General features: G+C 36.7%; 1 protein-coding gene across 2 annotated transcripts in view; it reads right to left on the bottom strand.

Moving 5' to 3' along the window:
- TEX10 (testis expressed 10) overlaps positions 1 to 21,089 on the bottom strand; it is a 56,542-nt gene that overhangs the window by 33,981 nt on the left and 1,472 nt on the right. For both annotated transcript variants that reach the window (XM_007461639.1, XM_007461640.1), the window contains exons 2-7: positions 18,832 to 19,020; positions 16,672 to 17,384; positions 16,036 to 16,279; positions 11,361 to 11,473; positions 2,183 to 2,421; positions 1,318 to 1,453 (exon numbers count right to left, since the gene is read on the bottom strand). In XM_007461639.1, coding sequence (XP_007461701.1) covers positions 1,318 to 1,453; positions 2,183 to 2,421; positions 11,361 to 11,473; positions 16,036 to 16,279; positions 16,672 to 17,384; positions 18,832 to 19,011 — 1,625 coding nt within the window. In that variant the 5' untranslated portion in view covers positions 19,012 to 19,020. The remainder of the gene's footprint in view (positions 1 to 1,317; positions 1,454 to 2,182; positions 2,422 to 11,360; positions 11,474 to 16,035; positions 16,280 to 16,671; positions 17,385 to 18,831; positions 19,021 to 21,089) is intronic.

Raw genomic sequence — 21,089 nt, 5'->3', positions numbered from 1 at the left:
AAAAAAAAAAAAAAAAAAAAAAAAAAAAGTTCATGTGATTTGCGGCAGTATGTAAACTGTATTTTTATCTTAAAGGACACAGACACTACTTAACTCTTCGTGAACTATTTATACTAATTAGCATTAATTATTACACTATATTAAGTCACTGATGCATTCAGTGTAGGGTGCCCCCACATTAAATGACTTCAAACTTGTGTTATTTCATATTTCAGTTCTTTTATATACTTGCTAATGCTCTAATGTCTCCTTACTCAGGTAACAGCAATCACTTTTGCTGTCCCCCTTAGTGACTTAACTAAGCATGACCTTCGTAGTCAGACAGACCTGAACTTAAGTCTCAGTTCCACTGCCCTTAGTTGCATGACACTCACCAGATTATTTAACCTAAGAATCCATTTCCTTCTGTTAAGACAGAAGTCAATAGTACCTACACTTCAAATATGAGTATTGAGAGATTAAGAAAAGCACCTGACTTACAGTAAAGACTCAAATACGTTCTAACAACCACCTATGTATCCCAAATCTCTATGTTCCACCCAAACATCTCTTCCCGACTATCCCAAATAAACCTCAAACTCACCATATCAAAAACCTGATTCCTTAGGTCTATTCTTTGTGTTGTCTATTTCAGCTGGTAGCACCAAACTAAGCCAGAAACCTTCTCATCTTTTACTGCCCTCATTTTTAAAAAATCTACTGAAATATTTTTAACATACAGTATTATATGCTAGTTTCAGGTACATACTACATAATAATTTGACATATGCATACATTACAAATGATCACCATGATAAGTCACCATTTGTCCCCATACAAAGTTATTTCAGTATTATTATTCCTTATGCTATATATTACATCCCCGTGGCTTATTTACTTTATAACTAAGTTTGTACCTCTTAATCCCCTTCACCCATTTCACACCTCCTCTTCTACTGCCCTCATTCTTATACCATATGTCTCAAATATGTCACTAAGGACCAGCTGTTAAACCTCCGTAATTTTTATGGGAGGCAAAAGAAAAGGCTGAGGCTGCTACAGGTTGTTCCAACTGCCCTTTAGTTGTTAAGTGGACAAGTGGAAATATATGCTCAAAGAGAGTTTTATCTGCTCAGTTATGCATATAAAGATTACTGGCACTATTATGTATGCTTCTTTATAAAATTAAATTTCTTCTCTTTTCTTAAATGCAACCAAATAGGATATAAAGAGTGAATTTCTCCAAAGATTTAATCACCCCATCTAGTGTATTATTTAAAAAGACTACAAAATAACTTGGTGAGAAAAAGAAAGGCAAAATAACAAAGGAAACTTTACCTGACTCTGTAAGATCTCAGTTCTTCTTTTTGATAGATTTTACTGAAAAACTTCAGTAACAGAGTCCGAACTGGAAGGAGAAGGCCTCTCTGCTGGTACAATGTATAAACTGCCTTAATAAGAGACTCCGTAGCCTCTAAAAAAAAGAAAAAAACTGCATGTGATTCAAAAATGTTTCTTCAACAGCCCCCTAATTCTAAAAAGCACAAAAGTACTTTACTTTGCTCCTATGACAAAGCAGACCTTAGACACAAACTGATGACTACTGTCGAAATCCTACAGTACTAGCCTGACTAATACGAAAGTCAAACCAACCAGAGACTGCAGGGTAAACTTTCCTAAGAGACAACAAACCTAGGCAGGGATGACAAAAACCAGACTAGAAAGGTGGATAAGCTGGAAACCAAACAGGAAAGCTCTGTTTCTGAATGAAAAGAACTAGTAAGTCACACTAAAAACTGACTTAATGCAACATAACTTGAAGCTACAAGAAAGGTAAAAAGATAAGCAGGATTCATCAATTTCTAGTCAAATTACATCAGAAGAGGGTATTTCTTCATCATTAAACTCACTGTCATTTCATCTTAATAACACCTACCTCCTTTCACTCCAACTCTGTAATCTAGTAGAAATCCTACCAATTAACTTCAGAGTGGACCTACTCACTGAGAAAGGGATGTTCTGAGCCATAAAAGATTTCAGTGTTCAAGTAGATATTCCTTTATAATTATGCTACCTACCTTTCATGGCTTGAATGTAAATCACTTGACTATGTGAAATGTTTGAAAGTCATCAACTCAAAGCTAGACTCTAAATAGCATGCATAAGAGCTCCTCTTAAATAAGGACAAAGCAGTAACACCTACCTCTGTTTGGTTGTATCTGCATTAACCTCCACGAGACCCCAAGCAATCTGTTCAGCTGCTTACTATTTAGCCTAAAGCCATCTTCAAGGGTCTCTGTTACAAATTTCCTTATCATTTCTATCCAATTGGAATCCTTCTGCAAAGTTGAGGCATTTGCCAGGGAGACCATGATATCAGACAGTGTTAAATTCAGTAAGAGATGATCTACATTATTGGAGAGAATCGTGCAATGCTTGATGCTAAAAACAAACAAAGACACACACATCTCTAAGTGTTATATCTACCATGCCTGCTTCACTTAGAATACTTAAAATGATCAGTGGGTCAAAAAATATTCCTCCTAGGATAAACTGCCAAGAAGTCGGGAATATAAAGCCACTGTTTTGTAAATAAACCATTCATTATGAAATCAGGCTTGTTAAGGCAAAAAGAATGCATATTGTTCAGTTCATTACCCAAGTTGCTATTCACACAAAAATACAGGCTCTTGTAACATTGCCTGGTAATCCTGGATGCAAATTGGAGGTAAGAAGACTTGAAAACCTCAACACACTTGGAAGATTTTTTTTAAGCAGATACTTATATTAGGATGGAGGTCACAGTAGACCTTGATTTTGCTTCTAACTCAGTTTGACTTAACAGAAACACTAATTTCTCCTGGCCACAATTTCCTTATGTGTGAAATAGGAGACTGGTCCAGATAAGCACTATTCTGAAATGACTTAATTTTATGACTCACATATTAAAATCACTTTTTTCTAGCCAAATAAAACACATTTCTTTCAAAGCTTCAAAGAAATTTCAAAAAAAAAAACTTCAAATACAATACCTTTAAGAAAAATAAAATTTGCAACTTAGGATATAAAACACTGATTTCACGCTACAATGTATTCAACAGCAGAGTCTATTTATTTTCATGTTCAGAAACATGTACAGTTAAAATTTTTAAAAACCTCAAACTAACTTATTTTAAAAGAAAAAGTTAATCCTGGATTAGGCATGCAAGGACATAGTAGTAAGGAACCACAAATACATGGAAAGGAAAATTTTAAAAATGTGGTGCTATCAGGGGATCAAATGTAGGGCTAGGAATGACAAATGAGCCTAAAAAAGTAAAATGGGACCAGATAACAGAGTTGAAGGCTAAGGACACTGAAATCAACTCTGCAGGCACAGGAGTAACATGGTTGAAAAGTTGTTTCAGATGGATAATTCTGCGGATGGAAAAGAAAAACTCAGTTACAAGACTCTAAACAAAGAAGCAGTTGTACATCTATTTGAGCAATACAGGCAAGACACGACAAGTGCAAGAACCAATGTTGGTACAGACTGGGAGAAAGGGGGGCATTTAGGAAGAATAAAAATTAGCTGGATTTGAAGTCTGCTTAAATGTATACACGTATGTGAGTTTTGGGATGATGAGGATTGGAAGAATCGAGGGTTCTAGCACTGCTGACTGGGAAATGGAGATGAAGTAGCAGAGAGGAGCAAATATCCAGAAAATAAATTCTACCTTTAACATGTTGAGCTTAAAGTGTCTCTGGTATAAATCCAGGCAGAGATGGCCATCAAACAACTCAATGTATAAGTCTGACACTGGAGGGAGGAGTCTGAGCTACTTAAATAGAAATTACCCACATGACCACTCCTAACTACAAAAGAAGTTAGGAAATCTACTTTTTATTTTGTGTAGTCATATGCCCAGCTAAAACCTGGAAATTCCATCACTAAGAGAGGGGAGAATGAATGAAAGCTGAGACAGACAACTAGCAATCTATACCACAAACCCAAAATTACTAGTAGGTTCTCTTTGGCAAACTGCTCAGCGCCCAAAACCAAGGCACATTTTACACTAACTAGACCACACAAAAACTCAATTGCAACATTTCTTCAACAAAGGTAGAGCTTTCCAAGATCTACCTAAGTTTACCTCAAACAACATAATCTATTACTGTCTGGAAGGTCTCAGTCAACACTGCAAACTTGGGAGAATTCATCCTGCTCCTCCAATAATTTATACAAAATTTTAAAGTCTAAATAAGCCGACCACCAATTCTATAAGGGAGGCAGGCCACTGGGGAAACTCTCATTTTCAATGACACAGCAGGTAATTAGAACTAATCCCCTTCCTGAAAATAACTTTTAAAAGCTAGATGAAATAGTTTTTAACAACTCAAAAACATTCAAGAGCTAACAAGATAATGAACATTTACTGGGTCCCCAAATCTAAAACAAAGCAAGACCTGAGGGCAACTGCCAATTCCAAAGAAAAGGCTGGAAAAATGAAGTAACCTTTTAGAGGCCTCACAGGGAAAAGTCAAACAAAGCCCAGGGCCTGCCAAACATGGGGACTTTCATATATTACCCCTACTTCAAGGTGGACCCTTAAGGGCCTCCCTTCCAGGGTAAAGGTGAACTGGAAGTAAAAACAGCTCTTACATAAAACTTAATCCCAGTTTTGCACCATCTCAGCAGCCAAAGTAACAATTTTTCCCAACTAGATCTACAGAGTCAACGCAATTCCAATCAAAATCCCAGCAAGTTATTTTGTAGTTATCGACAAAGTGATTCTAAAGTTTATACAGAAAGGCAAAAACCTAGACTACCCAAAACTGAAGCAGAACAAAGTTGGAGGACTCATACTACTCAATTTCAAGACTTACTATACAACTACAGTAATCAAGACAGCATGGTATTGGTGAAAGAACAGATAAACATAGGTTAATGGAAGAGCTCTAAAACAGGCCTACAAAGTATAGTCAACTGATGATCTTAGACAAAGGAGCAGAAGCAACCCAATGGAGAAAGGATAGTCTTTTCAACAAATGATGCTGGAATAACTGCACAGAAAGTCTAAAACTGAAAAATAAAAACAGAAAACAAATTCAACAAATATATGTTTGAATATAACTGAACAAAACTAAAAACTTAAAACCTGGAAGATATGAGATAAAGACAAGAGAAATAGAAAATTCAGCAAGCAGGTCTAACATACATTCAATTAGTCTTTAAAGGAAAGGAGAAAAATGGCATTACAGCAATTTCTCACCTGTGGTCTATTAAATGTGCAATAGCATCACGCTTTAAAAAAATGTACATACCTTAATTAAAAAATACTTTATTGGTAAAAAATGCTAACCACCATCTGAGCCTTCAGTGAGTCACAGGAGTAACATCAAAGAGCAGTGATCACAGATCACTGTAACAAATATAATAATAATGAAAAAGTTCAAAATATTCCAAGAATTACCAAAATGTGACAGAGAGACATGAATGAAGTGTGCAAATGCTGTTAGAAAAATAACGCCAACAGACTTGCTCAATGCAGGGTTGCTGCAAACCTTCAATTTATAAAAAATTATGCACTATCTGCCAAGGGCAAAGAAGCAAAACAAAATAAAACTGAGGTATGCTTGTACAATACATTCAACAAATTTCTTTTTACTAAGTAACCTTTTATACTGTTCCAGATGATCTTTCCTTTCAGCCTTAACAAACATTTCTGTTCAATTACAGGAAGCCCAGATTTCTTCTATAGATGAAACTGCAAGTCAATTTCCTTTTGATTTCTGCTTAAGTACAGTTAACCCTTGAACAACATGGATCTGAACTGTGTGGGCCCACCTATACACAGATTTTTTTCAATAAATACAAACTACAGTACTACACAATCCCCAGTTGGTTGAATATGAGGATGTGGAACCAAGGATATGAAGGGCTGACTGTAAAGTTCTCTGCGGATTTTCCCCTGCACAGAGGGGTCAGCACCCCAACCCCAGAGCTGTTCAAGGGTCGACTGTACTCAATTCCTACTGCACTTTCTCTGGGGCTTATTATATCCTCGGGTTCCCACAAAGGATTTATTTGTTAGTACATTTTCCTAAAATGTAATCATTCACATACTGTCTGAACTATTATTTACCCACTATGTTTAATATAGCTCACTTTTTAAAAACAAGTATTTCGGGCTTCCCTGGTGGTGCAGTGGTTGAGGATCTGCCTGCCAATGCAGGGGACACGGGTTCGAGCCCTTGTCTGGGAAGATCCCACATGCCGCAGAGCAACTAGGCCCGTGAGCCACAACTACTGAGCCTACACGTCTGGAGCCTGGGCTCCGCAACAAGAGAGGCCGCGACAGTGAGAGGCCCGTGCACCACGATGAAGAGTGGCCCCCGCTCGCCGCAACTAGAGAAAACCTTCGCACAGAAACGAAGACCCAACACAGCCAAAAATTAATTAATTAATTAATTTTAAAAATAATAAAAAAAGTATTTCTAAAAGAAACTTTCTATCACTACCATAAAGAGAAAATCAACCTCTCCCAATACACTTTGCAATAGATCCCAACCACCCAACCACCACTTAGTTAATCTCAACTTGCTAAATCAATCGAAGCAATCCCTCTGAAAAAATAAACTTATTTTCCCAGCACACTGGAAAATCTTCCCAACTATTAGGCTACTCTAGTCAGCAGTGAACTTTTCCCTCACAAGCTGATTTGTAAGCCAAAGGCAAGACTTAGCTGTTATCTGTTCCCAGCACATATTTGAATTACCTCATTAGAACAATCACTGTATAAACTAATAAAGGATGAGTACAAGAAGAAAGCTTTCTTAAAGACCAGTCAGCTACACTGAATTTTAAAAATGTCACTATTTTCAGTAATGCCAAAGTTATAACCTTTGATACACACAAAAGAATTGAAAGCAGGGATTGGAACAGCTATTTGGAGACCAATATTCATAGCAGCATAATTCACAACAGCCAAAAGGTAGAAACCACCCACATGGCCATTGACAGATGAATAGATAAAATGATATATACATACAATGATAGATTATTTAGCCTTAAAAAGTAATGAAAACGTGGAAGCAACCAAGAGGTTCTTCAGTAAGTGAATGGATAAACACATCCATATAATGGAATATTATTTAGCACTAAAAAGAAATGAGCTGTCAAACCATGAAAAAAACATGGGGGAAGGTAGGATGAATAGGCAAAGCACAGAGGATTTTTAAGACAGTGAAAATATCATGTATGATACTATAATGGCGGGTACGTGTCATTACACATTTGTCAAAACTCACAGCATGTACGACACCAAGAGTGAACCCTAAGTATGGACTTTGAGTGTTAATGATGTGTCAACATAGGTTCATAGATTACAACACATATGTAACTGTGGGGTGGGATGCCAACAATGAGGGAGGCTATGCATCTGTGGGGGCAGGAGTACAGTATATGAGAACTTTATTCTTTCTGTTCAATTTTACTATGAATCTAAAACTGCTCTAAAAAATAAACTCCATTTTAAAAAAAAAAAAAGGAATGAAATGCTAGTAGTGCTACATTAATAAACCTTGAGATATCATGGTAAGAGAAATTAAGCCAGACACAAAACAATATTGTATGCTTCTACTGATATGAGGCACCTAAAAAAGTCAAATTAATAGAAGCAAAAAAGTAGAAGAGTGGTTCCCAGGAGCTGGGGGAAGGGGAGCATGGGGAGTTACTGCTTAACGTGTACTGAGTTTCAGTTTGGGAACATGAAAAAGTTCTAGAGATGGATGGTGGTGATGGTTGCACAACAATGGGAATGTATTTAATGCCACTCAACTATACAATTTAAAATGGTTAAAATGCTAAATTTTACGTTATATATATTTTACCACAAAAATAATAAACATCCTTTGTAACTCTGCATTTCAACCTAAGATTTAAAAGATTTAGACATCAGGTCAAATATTAACTGGGAGTACATGAGTAAGTATGAAGACCACTGGCCTAGACCATTGTTGGCTCCCCTAACTTTTAACTCATGTTGCCCTCCACAGGCTATCTGCTAAATATTTAATGCACTTCCTTATGGAAGTATTTTGGCCAACTCAATACAGTAGCAGCCTGTGGTCCCTAAAAACAAATCACTGGGGAAATTTACCAAGAATAAATTATACTGCCAATTCACTTTTGTTAAAAATTCCACAATTTCACCACCTCAGTCTCTTCATATCCTTTTTTCACCTTTTATGTCTTGGCACAAACCACTTCATCAGGGCAGCATTCCCTAGGACTCTATTCCCCCCCGCCCCCCATGAAAGAGCAGGACCAGCTTCTTATCATATACTCTCATATTACCCTACATTCTTTTTCACTGATCTTATCACAGTTAGTCACTGAAAAGAATCATAGAAATAAAGTCTCCCTCACTAGACTGTACTCCATGAGAACTGGCCTACCTATCTCCTTTTCCACTAAATGCTCAGCACCTGGTATAGTAACTGCCTTAAACATATTAAGTGTCCAGTAAAGTGAATAATGACAGTATACCAATATACGCTTGAATAATTTACTTACATTTAATGGTCTACCAAATTCCAAACATCCTAACCATTATTTAATCTCATTTTGATGAAAATTATATCTGAAACCTCTTACTGGACAAAATATACACGCACACAATTCAAGAGTTCAAGGAAATTCTAAAGCTTATCCACACACCTGATTAAAAACTTTTGCTTTAGTAAGAAAATTGTATCTGGAGGAAACAAACCCTAACAACCTACTTGCTCAAGAAAGTATCTCCCTATTTGATTCTCTGTCCCCTCCAACTCCAGAAACTCTAAATTAATATTCCTAAAACGTGGCTTTGATCCAACCAATAGTCTTCAATGCCAAAAGGATCAAGGATGAAAGATAAAGCAAGTTCAGAGACAAGAAATGACTTTCAGCATCAAGGCTAGTCAAGAGTAGAAACCAGATTTGACCCAGATCGGTCCCATGTTCTTCATTACCTAACCCTACAGCTTTCTCATATGCTATCTCCTCCAGTTAGTGTAATCTCTCCTCCCTTGCTTCACTTCTGCCTGCTAAAATCATATCCATGCTCAAATACTATCCTCTAACACAGCTTTGTCTGTTTATCCTAACAAGGATGTCTCTTCCTATGAATTCCTACAGCACTTAATTGTAAAGTTCTAATGACACTTACATACACCTTGTATTAAATATGTAAATTCACTTTTTCTCCTGCAAGTTATTGAGCTATTGTTTCTCAGCTTCAAAACCACCCTTCTACACTCTGCTTTGTGATCCTGGAACTGAGCCACATTTTTTTCTTTACAGCTGGCTTCTTGTTAGGCTCTGCCAATAAGGGAGTACTAGAGACTGGAAAGCTATAAGAGGAAAATGGGACAGTTTCCTTTCTGTTTACTTCCTAGTCCTACTTTTGCTTCCCTTTGCCACCAGTGCAACCCAACAACTCTTCTAGAAGCCAGCAGCAGTTCGTTCTAGTAGCCACAGTTGGTTCCACTTTGTGGTTTTTCTGACACAGAACCAGCATCATCATGCCCCTAGAAACACCAGCACCAGCCAGCCAGAACCCCTGTTGCCAAATCCTGGACCCCTGCCCCACAGGGCCGCTCTTGTGATCTCAAAGACATTAGCACCAGCTGAGCACCAACCCCTTCCTAGAGGTCTGAGCTTTGGCTCCAGACAGGCTTTCCTCCAAACTTCTTCCCCTCTTCTCTTTGTTCTCCCAATCTAGAAGCAGCAGCCGCTTCCTGTAGGTGCTACCTCCACAATACCTTACTGTTCCCTTTCGTCTTTCCACTTCTTTAATACCTAGTTAAAAACTGTTTGTAGGGCTTCCCTGGTGGTGCAGTGGTTGAGAGTCTGCCTGCCGATGCAGGGGATACGCGTTCGTGCCCCGGTCCGGGAAGATCCCACATGCCGCAGAGCACCTGGGCCCGTGAGCCATGGCCGCTGAGCCTGCGTGTCCGGAGCCTGTGCTCCGCAACGGGAGAGGCCACAACAGTGAGAGGCCCGCATACCACAAAAAAACAAAAAAAAACTGTTGTATTAAATTCTCTGTTAAAATCACTAGTGTGATTTCCATCTTCTGACTAGACCATGACACACTCTTTTATCAATTTTAAGACTCTGTACCGATTTTAGCAATTTATGAAATCACTTAAGACAACAAGGAGTATACCTTAAGACATCTGATTATCTGTCATAATACTTTGCAACCAAAATAATTAGTGAATGAATGAAAAGTTCACCTGCCTACAATACTTATCTCTAGACTTATCACTTCTGAGCATATCCTCTGAACTCTGCTCCATGAGCCTGATTCTCCACATAGTTTCTTTCTTTTGATAAATTTAAGAACCTTCTGACAGACTTTAAGATCCATTCAAGTGTTTGCTCATGGTTGGGTACTGCACCTTTCATGTTCTTGCTTGTATCTGTTTGTCAATTTTTTTTTTTTAAGAAACCTGTAGATTTTTTTTTTTAATTTCTTTATCTTATTTATTTTTGGCTGTGTTGGCTCTTCGTTGCTGTGCACAGGCTTTCTCTAGATGCAGCGAGCAGGAGCTACTCTTCATTGCGGTGCGCGGGCTTTTTATTACAGTGGCTTCTCTTGTTGCAGAGCATGGGCTCTAGGTGCGCGCGCTTCAGTAGTTGCGGCTCGCAGGCTCTAGAGTGCAGGCTCAGCAGTTGTGGCACACGGGCTTAGTTGCTCTGCGGCATGTGGGACCCTCCCAGACCACGGCTCAAACCCGTGTCCCCTGCATTGGCATGCAGATTCTTAACCACTGTGCCACCAGGGAAGCCCTGCTTGTCAAATTTTATTAGACAATTTGTTTTTACATTTATCTGCTCTCACTTGAGGTAAACATTTTAAATAACTTCCAGGCTTACATTTTTTTTAAACTCCATCTTCTAATCCGTATCTTTTTTAGAAAAGAGAACTATTCTTCTCCAATTATCCCTCTTCCTGCTGGATACTGGTATTAGTTTCATTACCAGTTTCCTCATGTACAAATGAACTAATGACCTTTAAGATACTCTCTCACCTAAAGATTCAATAATTACACAGTGCCTCTCACAAATAAACCACCCACCTCGGCAAATTTAATTAAATTCACATCTGCATAATTTGATACCTGACACTCATTTAGCACAAAACATTCACTTTAAAGATTAAAAAAATAAAAGTAAGTAAAATTGGAAGTCCCAGGGCTTAAAGTGACTTGTTCAAGATCAGCCATACTACTGCTTTTATCTCTATTTGATAAAATCTAGATAAAAACACCTCACAGTATAGAAAGTTCCAGTTTAAGGCTAATTATTTTCTGATAATTTTAGGTTAACCAGTGGAAAAGAAAGGCAGTACCTTTTGTTCGTCTCTTTCCTTCTGTGCTTGGTTATTTCTCTTAAGGCATATGGAAAATTACTCATGAAATGGTGTCTGAAATCAATAAGATAATTCTTTCGAAGCCATGACTCCTAGTAAAATAAGCAAAGATTAGAAAATCTATAAGAAACAATAACTTAAAATGACAAATAAGACTTTAAGCAGAAATCTAACAACTTGTCAATATTCAACTATAAATTTACCATTATAATACACCTTCTGCTAATGATACAATATGTAAATAAATCTTAAAGTCAGAATAAACTGTTAGGCCATCCAATTTTCATCTTTTTGGTGCTTTAATTATTTTTACTTGCATTTTATCTGTTTAAAAAGGAGAAAAAAGGAAGGAAGTAAATAAGATTTAAGAAAATTCTGAATCTGAACTAACACAATATTTACAAAATATACAAGAAAGTCTTCAACCTAGTGTTCCACTTAACTGCAACTCCATTCCCTAGCAATTCTGTTGCCCATTAAAGGTATTTAACACTTTCACAAAGCAACGCACTTCTCTAAAATTCCTCAGCAGTATTCGTCAATGTATCATTTTCTCCAACTTGAAACACTGTCTTAATTTCAGATTACAACCCTCTTATTTCCTGCTATCCACAGAACCAATCATTCCATTTTGCCAGGGACTGAGGGGCTGCTTGGCTTGTGGGATTTGAGGTGCTAAAATAGCTAGTCACCCTACATCTCCTTAGTTACCTTCACTGGATTCTTCTCTTCTCCCCAACCTAAAAATGTGTACTTGACAACTTGTCTTGGACTTCTAACAGGCATCTTAAATTTAAAATGAATAAACTGAACTCTCCTCACAGGTAGTCACACTGTCATTTGAACCATAACATAGGGATCACCCTTGCTCCTCTTTTCTTCACTATGCACATCATCTGTCCTGTTGGCTTTATCAGAATCCAGCTGTTTCTCATCACTTCAACCACTAGCTACCATTCTACTCCAAGCCACCATTACCTCTTACCTAGATTACTATAACAGCCTCCCAATGGTCTCCTTGCTTTTCATCTTGCTCCCCCTAACACAATAATCTACATAGCAGCCAGGGTGATCTTTTAAAACATAAATCACACTTCAAAATAATATAGGAAAGGATAAAGGAAATAGGTGTGTATGTAGGGCACGACTAGTCATCCACGGGATCAATGGTCTGAGTTTGGCCTCCAGTTTTGCTAGAGCTGGACAGTGAGCACGTGGGAGTTCATTAGTGTTTTATTTAACTTTAATACGTCAAATTTACAAATAAACAATTTAGATCATGCCACTCCTCTGTTCAAACCCTCCAATGTCTTTTCACCACACTCAGGTTAAAATCCAAACTCTTTACAAGGTACCATATGATCTGGCTACTGTCACTTTTTCTCCCTCATCATCTACCATTTTCCTAGTACCTCACCTGCACAGGACTTCCTGCCATTCCTCAAATATGTCAAATTTGTTCTCACTTCAGGGATTTTCACTTGCTGCTCCCTGTGCCTAGAAGGTCCTTCCCACAGGTCTTCAGAAGACTTGGTCCTTCACTTCATTCAGTGACATTTAAATATCAAGAAAGCATTTCCTGACCTCCTATTTAAAATAGCTCCCCCCGCACTGTTCCATCATATGTTCTCCCTTTACCCCACTTTCATCTTTATTCCTAATAACAACATCATCTATTTGTTTACCATCCATCAACCCCACCAAGAGCTAAGTACTCACCTTGTCAGTCATGTTCATCTCTGTATTCCCAGAGCCGCACACTGCAGAGCAGTGCTATTCAAAAGACCTTTCTGCAATAGCTATGCTGTCCAGTACAGTAGCCACTGCCCCCTGAAGCTATTGAGCACCTGAAATGTGGCTAGTGTTTACTGAGGAACTGAATTTTAATTAATTTAAAGACCCACATTTATACATGCTCAATAAATCTTTGACGCATGATTGCATCTAACTTTTCTTCACAAATTCTAATTTTCATGGTAAAAAGACAACAATAACGAAACACTTGGACAAAAAGTAGCAAGCACTAAAATACAAAGCTAAGACACAACAAAATTTCTATAGTGTAAAATTATAATACTGACCGGAAGCTATTAATACAGGACTCCAAAAACCAAAGTTAAAAGTTAATGTTAAATTGTATTTCATTTTTAAAACTAGCTATATATTAAGGATACACACAGTATATCAGAAATAAGCAACCTCAGTAAGGATCTGAGTACTCAACCACTGCAAATATGATTTAATGTAACTTGAGATTTGTTTTCAAAGCAAAGATGAAAGATTTCAGATTCCTAAAAAGGTTTAAAGTAATACTACTTGGATAAAAATGAAATTTCTCAACTTTGCAGCAAAATACGAACACACTACATGCATTTAGCAAAACCTAAAAGTAAGTGGTCAGTGACCCTAAGGTTGCACCTAATACAGATGCCAATTTATCAACAGAAAACCTACACATTTTCTGAGAGAAAAGAGCTACAATTCAGCCTGTGGTACATAATTAGAATTTAAGACCGAGGAATGCCATTTCATTCCTCCTAAAGTCTGAGCTGTTACACGTCACCCAATACCTTAACTACTAAGCTATAAATGAAGGTGAATGAGAGAGAGGAACTAACAGTGGGAATGGTAAAAAAAATAATAATAATAACGTGCATTTTAATGTCACCTGATATAACTAACATACATACTTATACTTTGTCTCTAAGATAATAGATCTTACTTTATCTAGTTATTATAGTTCGAAAATAACAAATTTGCCAGGGTAAATTAGCGAATTCTACCAGTGGATGCTTTTAAATACTATTCCTATTTGAATTAACCACCTTGGTTTATTTCAATTTTATACAGTATCCCAATTCAGTATTCTATATAACCTTCAACAATCTAGGCAAACCAGTCTTCTGAACTTAGTATCCTATGTTAATGGACTGCTAATAAATACAGTCATAATACCACAGAATAGCTCTGAATATAGCTACTTTAAACATCCATAAAATTAAGGCAGTGTTTAGATCCTTTGTCAGTATCATCTGAATGACAGTAGATGATCCAAAACTAGCACAATTAATAAATTTGTACTTAGTGCTACCATTCTAATTACAAATACTATTACTAAAGCAATAATAAACACTAACCAGTGCCCAGGAAAAAACAAACACCAAAATGCCTGGAATTTTATTTTTCAGCTTTCCGAAAATGAAACAAAGCCTAGTACGTAAGATCACACTGAATATCATTACTTTTACTTCTTATCTTAGCCTTTCAAATGAAAATACAGTCATTCAAGACTGCAAATAATATATATATTTTCTAGGAAGCTGCATGCATTATTACTGTGACTAGCCTACAATCACAGATTAATTGCCATAAAGGAGAACAAGCTTCACTTTCATAAAATCATATACAATACCCCAACCATGATCATTTGCTTGCCAATTTATGCAGTAAATCATAAAACAGGCTCAAAATTGTAATCAACAAAATGCCATCCTAGTTGAGAAAGCAATTCATAAAACATCCCTACAGAATGATGGGTAATGGGTTGATAGCGATACAGTAAGCTATTAAAAGAAACACACACCTTAGTACGATTCTGTAACGCTTTTCAAGATTATGAAATACTATTATAATTTACTCCAGTCTTATTTTATGCGTCTTACTAACTCGTGAGCTTGAATGAAATAAAAAGAGTTAAATAAAACTAAAAAACTGCCTTGCCAGTTTTGGACGTATGTAGGCAACTTCAAGGATTCACACCTGCCTTGTCAAGTCCTTGCAGAAATTCTTCTGTAAAACAGATGCTTCAAGCTTTAGTATTGTTCCTGCAGCTACCCTTTTTAAGATTAACCACATTAATCCAGCATCAATTAATCTTAGAGCTTGTTCTTCCTTACTTGCTCCATGCACTATATATTGTATTCACTACAACATAACACTTTAAAAAAGCCACCAACACTCAATTCTCCCCAAATAGAAGGTAAATTCACTCATCAAGAAATATGTCTTTGCTATCAGCTTTCTAGCAAGAAACTGTCCTATGACTTGGAATTACTTACGTTAACTTCACTCACACCATACCTACAACTACAGCTTACCTACAGTAAAGGTAACTTTAAGAAATGTTTTCAAATCTTACATCCTTTATCAAGAAAAAACAAAAAAGCATACACTAAGCAAATCTGTGTGTAGCTTCTTCCCTAAAATGTAGTAGTTTAAAAACTTCTCTGGGTTGATTATGAGATCTTCAGTTTGGTCCATTTCTTGCCATAAACTTGGTAACATGGCACAAACTGGAAGACTACTTAATAAGCCACTTTTTAAATCCTGTAAGAGGTCTCCAGAAGCTAGAATGTTCCTACATAATCAATCTGCCACAAACAATACATTGTAACTCTATTGTGAATTATAGCTAATAAAAACAAATGAAATCAAGCACACTGTTATGCATCTCGCTTAAAAATTTAAACATACAGATAATAAACGTGCAAAACTGTTTTAATTTGTAGTTTTGAGCAAATGTAAGAAATAAGTTTACAGTTAAACCCTGGGAATGTTTTGGAAAATGCATAACCAATCAACAGTGATATGCTGATTTCTAATTTGTCATGATAAAAGGAATTACTCAGAAAATAAAGAACCTATTAGTTCTCACCAATTTATGGGTCTCATCATGTTGTTTAGAGAGTTTCCACAGAAGGGAAATAATGTTAAGAACTTGCTGCATAATCTGTAGAGATTCTCGTTCTATACCATTTCCAACAGAAGCAGCTAGTTGTGGAGGCACAGCTTCAATCCAGCACTCAATTAGCAATGGAATTATTATCTCAATAAATCCTTTCAGGTTTTCAGTAGATGACAGGCCTTCATCCACACTGCCTAGTCCTCCAACCAGGTACCTAACAAGGAAAGGTAAGAATAAAAAAATTTTTTAATTTAATTAAAAAATATTATTCCTTGCTTAATTTAAACCTTAAAATATAAAGTACCAGCAAAATGAAGCACCATGAATTGATAATTACATTGATCAACACTAGGAAGAAAAACAGAATTCTAAGATGACAAAGCCAAAAGACTATAATTTTTTACTTTTCATTAGGCTTTGCTACAAATGAGTAAATTAATATACTTTGAAATGACTCCTCCCATCAGTAAATAAAATCAAATTATGAATAACTATATGAAACTACAGAAGACAACTGCATGTCTTCCCACCATTAGCCATCAATGGTCAGCAGTTATAATTCAATATAGGAAAACTGAGTGTGGACATAACTGAAATCCTTCTTACCGTAGCCTGAACTGTGAACTGACATTTGGCTGTGAACCCCCATTTTCATAAACCTGGATGTGTTGCTGGTCGTTGGCATGTTCCTTCCAGTTGATAAAAATGGAGTTGCTAGTGGCATGGGGATTTTCTTTTTGTTCCTGAAGTCCTTCACTTTCTCTCACCCTACTGGATCCATCTGCCAAGGCCTGAAGGAATTTACTGAGTCTCACTAAGACTTTCAGCCTCCATTGCTGAGAAGTGAGTCTCCGATTAGGATTTACAGAAAGTATCCAGGACTGGGATCTGTCTCTATTTACCAGTCCTTTGGACAGCTGCTGATGAGAAATAAGTTCTACAAAATTCTTAAGCAATATACTGCTACGGCCAGTAATTAGAGCTGGGTACTGTTCCAGCAGAATGTCCAAAACTTTTAAAGAGTCCTCCTGAATTCCTTCAGTAATGTGAGTCATGGCACTAGAGAGATGGGCACTTACCAAAGGAAAAAATGGAGAAATTTGTTCAGCTCGTATTTTGGGGGCCAGGAATTGAAGAAGTTGAACTGCTGCTAATCGTACATTAGCATCTTTATCTGTAAACACAGCAGTCACTTCACTTAATATGTTTGAAAGGTGTGCATCAATTATAAATGGGTATTGAGACAAAAGGTCTTTAAGTCCAAGAAGAGCACTTTGTTTAACCCCAGCATTGTAGTGATGCATCTGTGACAGCAAATCCTATAAATAAAAACACAAGCTTTAGGTATATACATATACATACACATTATATCATTTTCAAATAAGCATGCTAACTAAAACTATGCTAATAAACTGACACTCCAGTGGGGGTGGGGGGTTGGAGACTGCTTTGGTAAGTATTTCTAAATGTTACTTTTAGAAAAATGAAGCTTTTGTTAAGATCAGAATGTTTTCTCTTAGCATAGCTTTAGCTGAATAAAAGCATAACATAACTTTCAGTCAGAATTTTCTTTTTGAAACTATGCACAGGATTAGGCACACTATCATTTAAAATGACAGCAATCATTACCACCACTTAAAGACCTACTATGTACCAAATATGTATTTATACCTATATTCTACCTATTTTAAGTGGTCTTTCAGAGTGTCTGTGTATTTTATTCAGAGTACAACACTTGGCAATTTTATTTGTGGAATAATTTATATAATCTGTAAAGAAACAATAACTTCAAACACCTTTTGACGTTATTCAACCTTCAGAGATTAAAAAGCAAAACTAGAAAATGTATATCTTCACAAAGATTTGTTCACAAATGTTCATAACAGCATTATTCATAAGAGTCAAAAAGTGGGAACAACCAAATGCCCATCAACTGAGGAGTGAAAAAATATGACACAGCCCTGCAGAGGAATACTATGTGACAATAGAAAGGAATGAAGTACTGCTCTGATACGTGCTACAACGTGGATGAACCTCAGAAACATGCTAAGTGAAAGACCAGTAATAACAGACCACATTTCGTATGATTCCATTTATATCTATTGTCTAGAATAAGCAAATCTTTACAGATAGATCAGTGTCTGTCTAGTGAGGGGAAGGAATGGAAAGTGACTTCTAATAGGTATAAGGTTTCTTTCTGAAGTGACAGAAATGTTCTGAAATTAGATTATTGTGATAGTAGCATAACAATGTAAATACATTAAAAACCACTGAATTGTCCACTCTAAAATGATAAATTTTATGTGTAAATTACATTTCAATAAAACTGTTAAATTTTTAAGCAAAACCACTGCTCAAATTTCAATTAACGTCACACATTCACTATGAATCTGGAATAAACTACATACTATAAGGGTTCAAAAATGGATAAGACAAGATCCTATCTTAATGTGCTATAAAAACAGCTAAAAAACTGTCACATCAAAAACCTGATTCATCAAAAAGTGAAATACAGAAATTATTTCCAGATGACATATTAAATCATCAAATAAATATACAAGGGAGAAATCACTTTGACTTTAGCTGAGCAAGTCTTTCTGGAGGAAGTGGGAAAGCTGCAGTGGCAACATCAGATCTGGGTAACAGATAAACTCCAACCTTCAGCCATTAATAAACCCTGAGTTAAAACAACTTTTCACAAAAATATAACATTCTAGATGATTTCAAGGAAAATCCTACTTTATCAAAATAATATTTACGATTTACCTTAATGTTAAGTTTTCTGTTGTTTGTTGGAAGTGTTCCATCCTCTTTGAGTTGGTCAGGCAGATGTATAGTCTTTGTTTTAAAGTTTGTAACTGTAGCATTTTCTAACCTGGGCTTCTTTTTACCAACTTTTAGTTTTACTTTTTGAAAATCATCTTGGCGTTTTCTTTTTTTAGTCATTCTTGAGTGCTATGATAAAAGAATTAATTTAAAAACAATCAACAAAGATAAATTACCTTTATGAAGTAAAAAAAAATCAGTTTAGTCAAGAGATATTTTGGCCATGGAACTTTCTGTCAAGCAATGTTCTAAACAGGACCTTTGGTTGGGCAATGTGCTAAATAGAAAACTTTTGTATACTTCAATTAATATATATACTTCAATTAAAAAAAAAAACTTCTGAAAATTTTTTTGTGCCCATAGGATGAGGGGGAGGCAGCACAGAGTTGCTACAGATACACCTTGCACATGCGGGGAAGCTCCTGGCCCCCAGAAGCCCCCAAGAAACCCTAGCAAAACAAAGTCTGAAAACCAACGTTATTATTTAATGCAGCCTGTAATAGCTAGGAAAAGTTTCATGAACCTAAGCTGAGTGGTTGAAAATGGTAAGATTCACATATGCATCAAGGACAGTTAATGAGCATTTCATGAGCAATGAAAACAGAGTATGGATCAGGAGTAGGGATAAGCCTGGTATAGGCAAAAATGAAAGTACCAGCACTGTGAACACCAGGAAAAGTTCAGACTAGATATAAACAGTAAACAAAAATGCAGGAGAAAAATCAGTATAAAAGGAAATATAGTGTAACAGAGGAATAAGGAACAAAGACCAGCTAGGCCACTATTATAATAAACAACTCAGGTATAACCGTCATCCTGCACTTCCCCCTCTTCACCACATTCTTTCAACTTACATCCAAATCATCCCAATTACACACAAAATCTTTGATCTGTGCCTCCTACCCATTCCCAGGCCCCTTCTTAAGTCCTTTATCTCTACCCAAGACTGTTAACAGTTCCCCCGCCAGAATTCTTGTCTTGTCTCTAGTGTCTACCCCATGGTCCATTTGGTAGAGAATCACCAGGGGGCTCCTTCTAAACACAGATCTGACCAAAGCTCAGGAGATTTCAGCTGCTCCTTTTACTCGCTTACAGTAAAAACACCTTGTCTTGACATATTCGGTCCTTCCTAACTTCCTCTCCAGCTTTATTTTTCCACGAACTAACCTCTATCTAAAAAAGAGCCTCCTATACCTGGAGCTAGCTCAGCGCTTCTTGAAGCCTTTTCCACACACTACAAAAATACTGAATTCTGCCTTGCACTGTACACCCACTGCAGTAGGTATCTCTGGAACAAATAAAACTTCTCCTGATCTGTCATAATTATCCTATCCCCAGCTATTTTTTTTTAAGTTACAATGCTACACATGGGAGTCCAAAAAATTTGACTAAAATGAAGGCTTGCATTATTATGAGATTAATAAAATGGCTGGTGCAAGACCAGACAGCTCAAATTCTAGGAATCCAGAAGCCAATCACCTGTGACATTATATCCAAATTCACATGACTGCAAGGTTTTACTACATTAGAGCCCCATGATCTAGGGTTTGGCTACACAGGTTAAGAGCAGATTCAAGACTCAGAGTGACTAGGTTCTTATCCAGACTCTCCCACCTTCTAGCCATAGTTAACCACCGTGCCTCAGTTTTTATCTATAATAAAATAATAACAATAATGCTTACCTCATACAGCTGTTATGAGGTAGGATGAATGAGGAGCAAATGAGCTCATATCTGTAAAACACTCTGAACTGTGCCTGGCACACTTACAGATATGCTATAAGCACAAACATGTATATTTTCTTAGTCTCAGGACCGGTAAATACCAAGCACAATATTAGATGCACCAATAGCTTTCAATTCTCACAAGACCATGTGAAGAGGGTGTTACTGAAACCATTTTAAAGACATAGCTCAGAAAGGTTTGTCAGTCCCTTATTAAGGAGTGGAAGAGGGATTCATAAACAAGACTGAACTCTGCAAAACCAACTTTATGTTATATATACTGGAACTCAGGTGAGGATTGGAAAAAAGTGGCAAAATGGCTTGCCTTATTTATCCCAATGCTAAATTTTCATCCCACCCACAACTCTAGTTAGTCTAGTCTAAAAAATGAGTAAGTGAAAACTAAGGCCCTAATACTCACCTGGTCTCTGTTAATTAAGCAAGCACATTTTGTGAGTTTTCCCTCCAATTTTA

The sequence above is a fragment of the Lipotes vexillifer genome, unplaced genomic scaffold (assembly GCF_000442215.2).
Source record: "Lipotes vexillifer unplaced genomic scaffold, Lipotes_vexillifer_v1.1 scaffold809, whole genome shotgun sequence".
NCBI classification, from domain to species: Eukaryota; Metazoa; Chordata; class Mammalia; order Artiodactyla; family Lipotidae; genus Lipotes; species Lipotes vexillifer.
The sequence above is the reverse complement of the archived record's forward strand: the minus strand, read 5'-3'. Positions and strand labels throughout refer to the sequence as shown.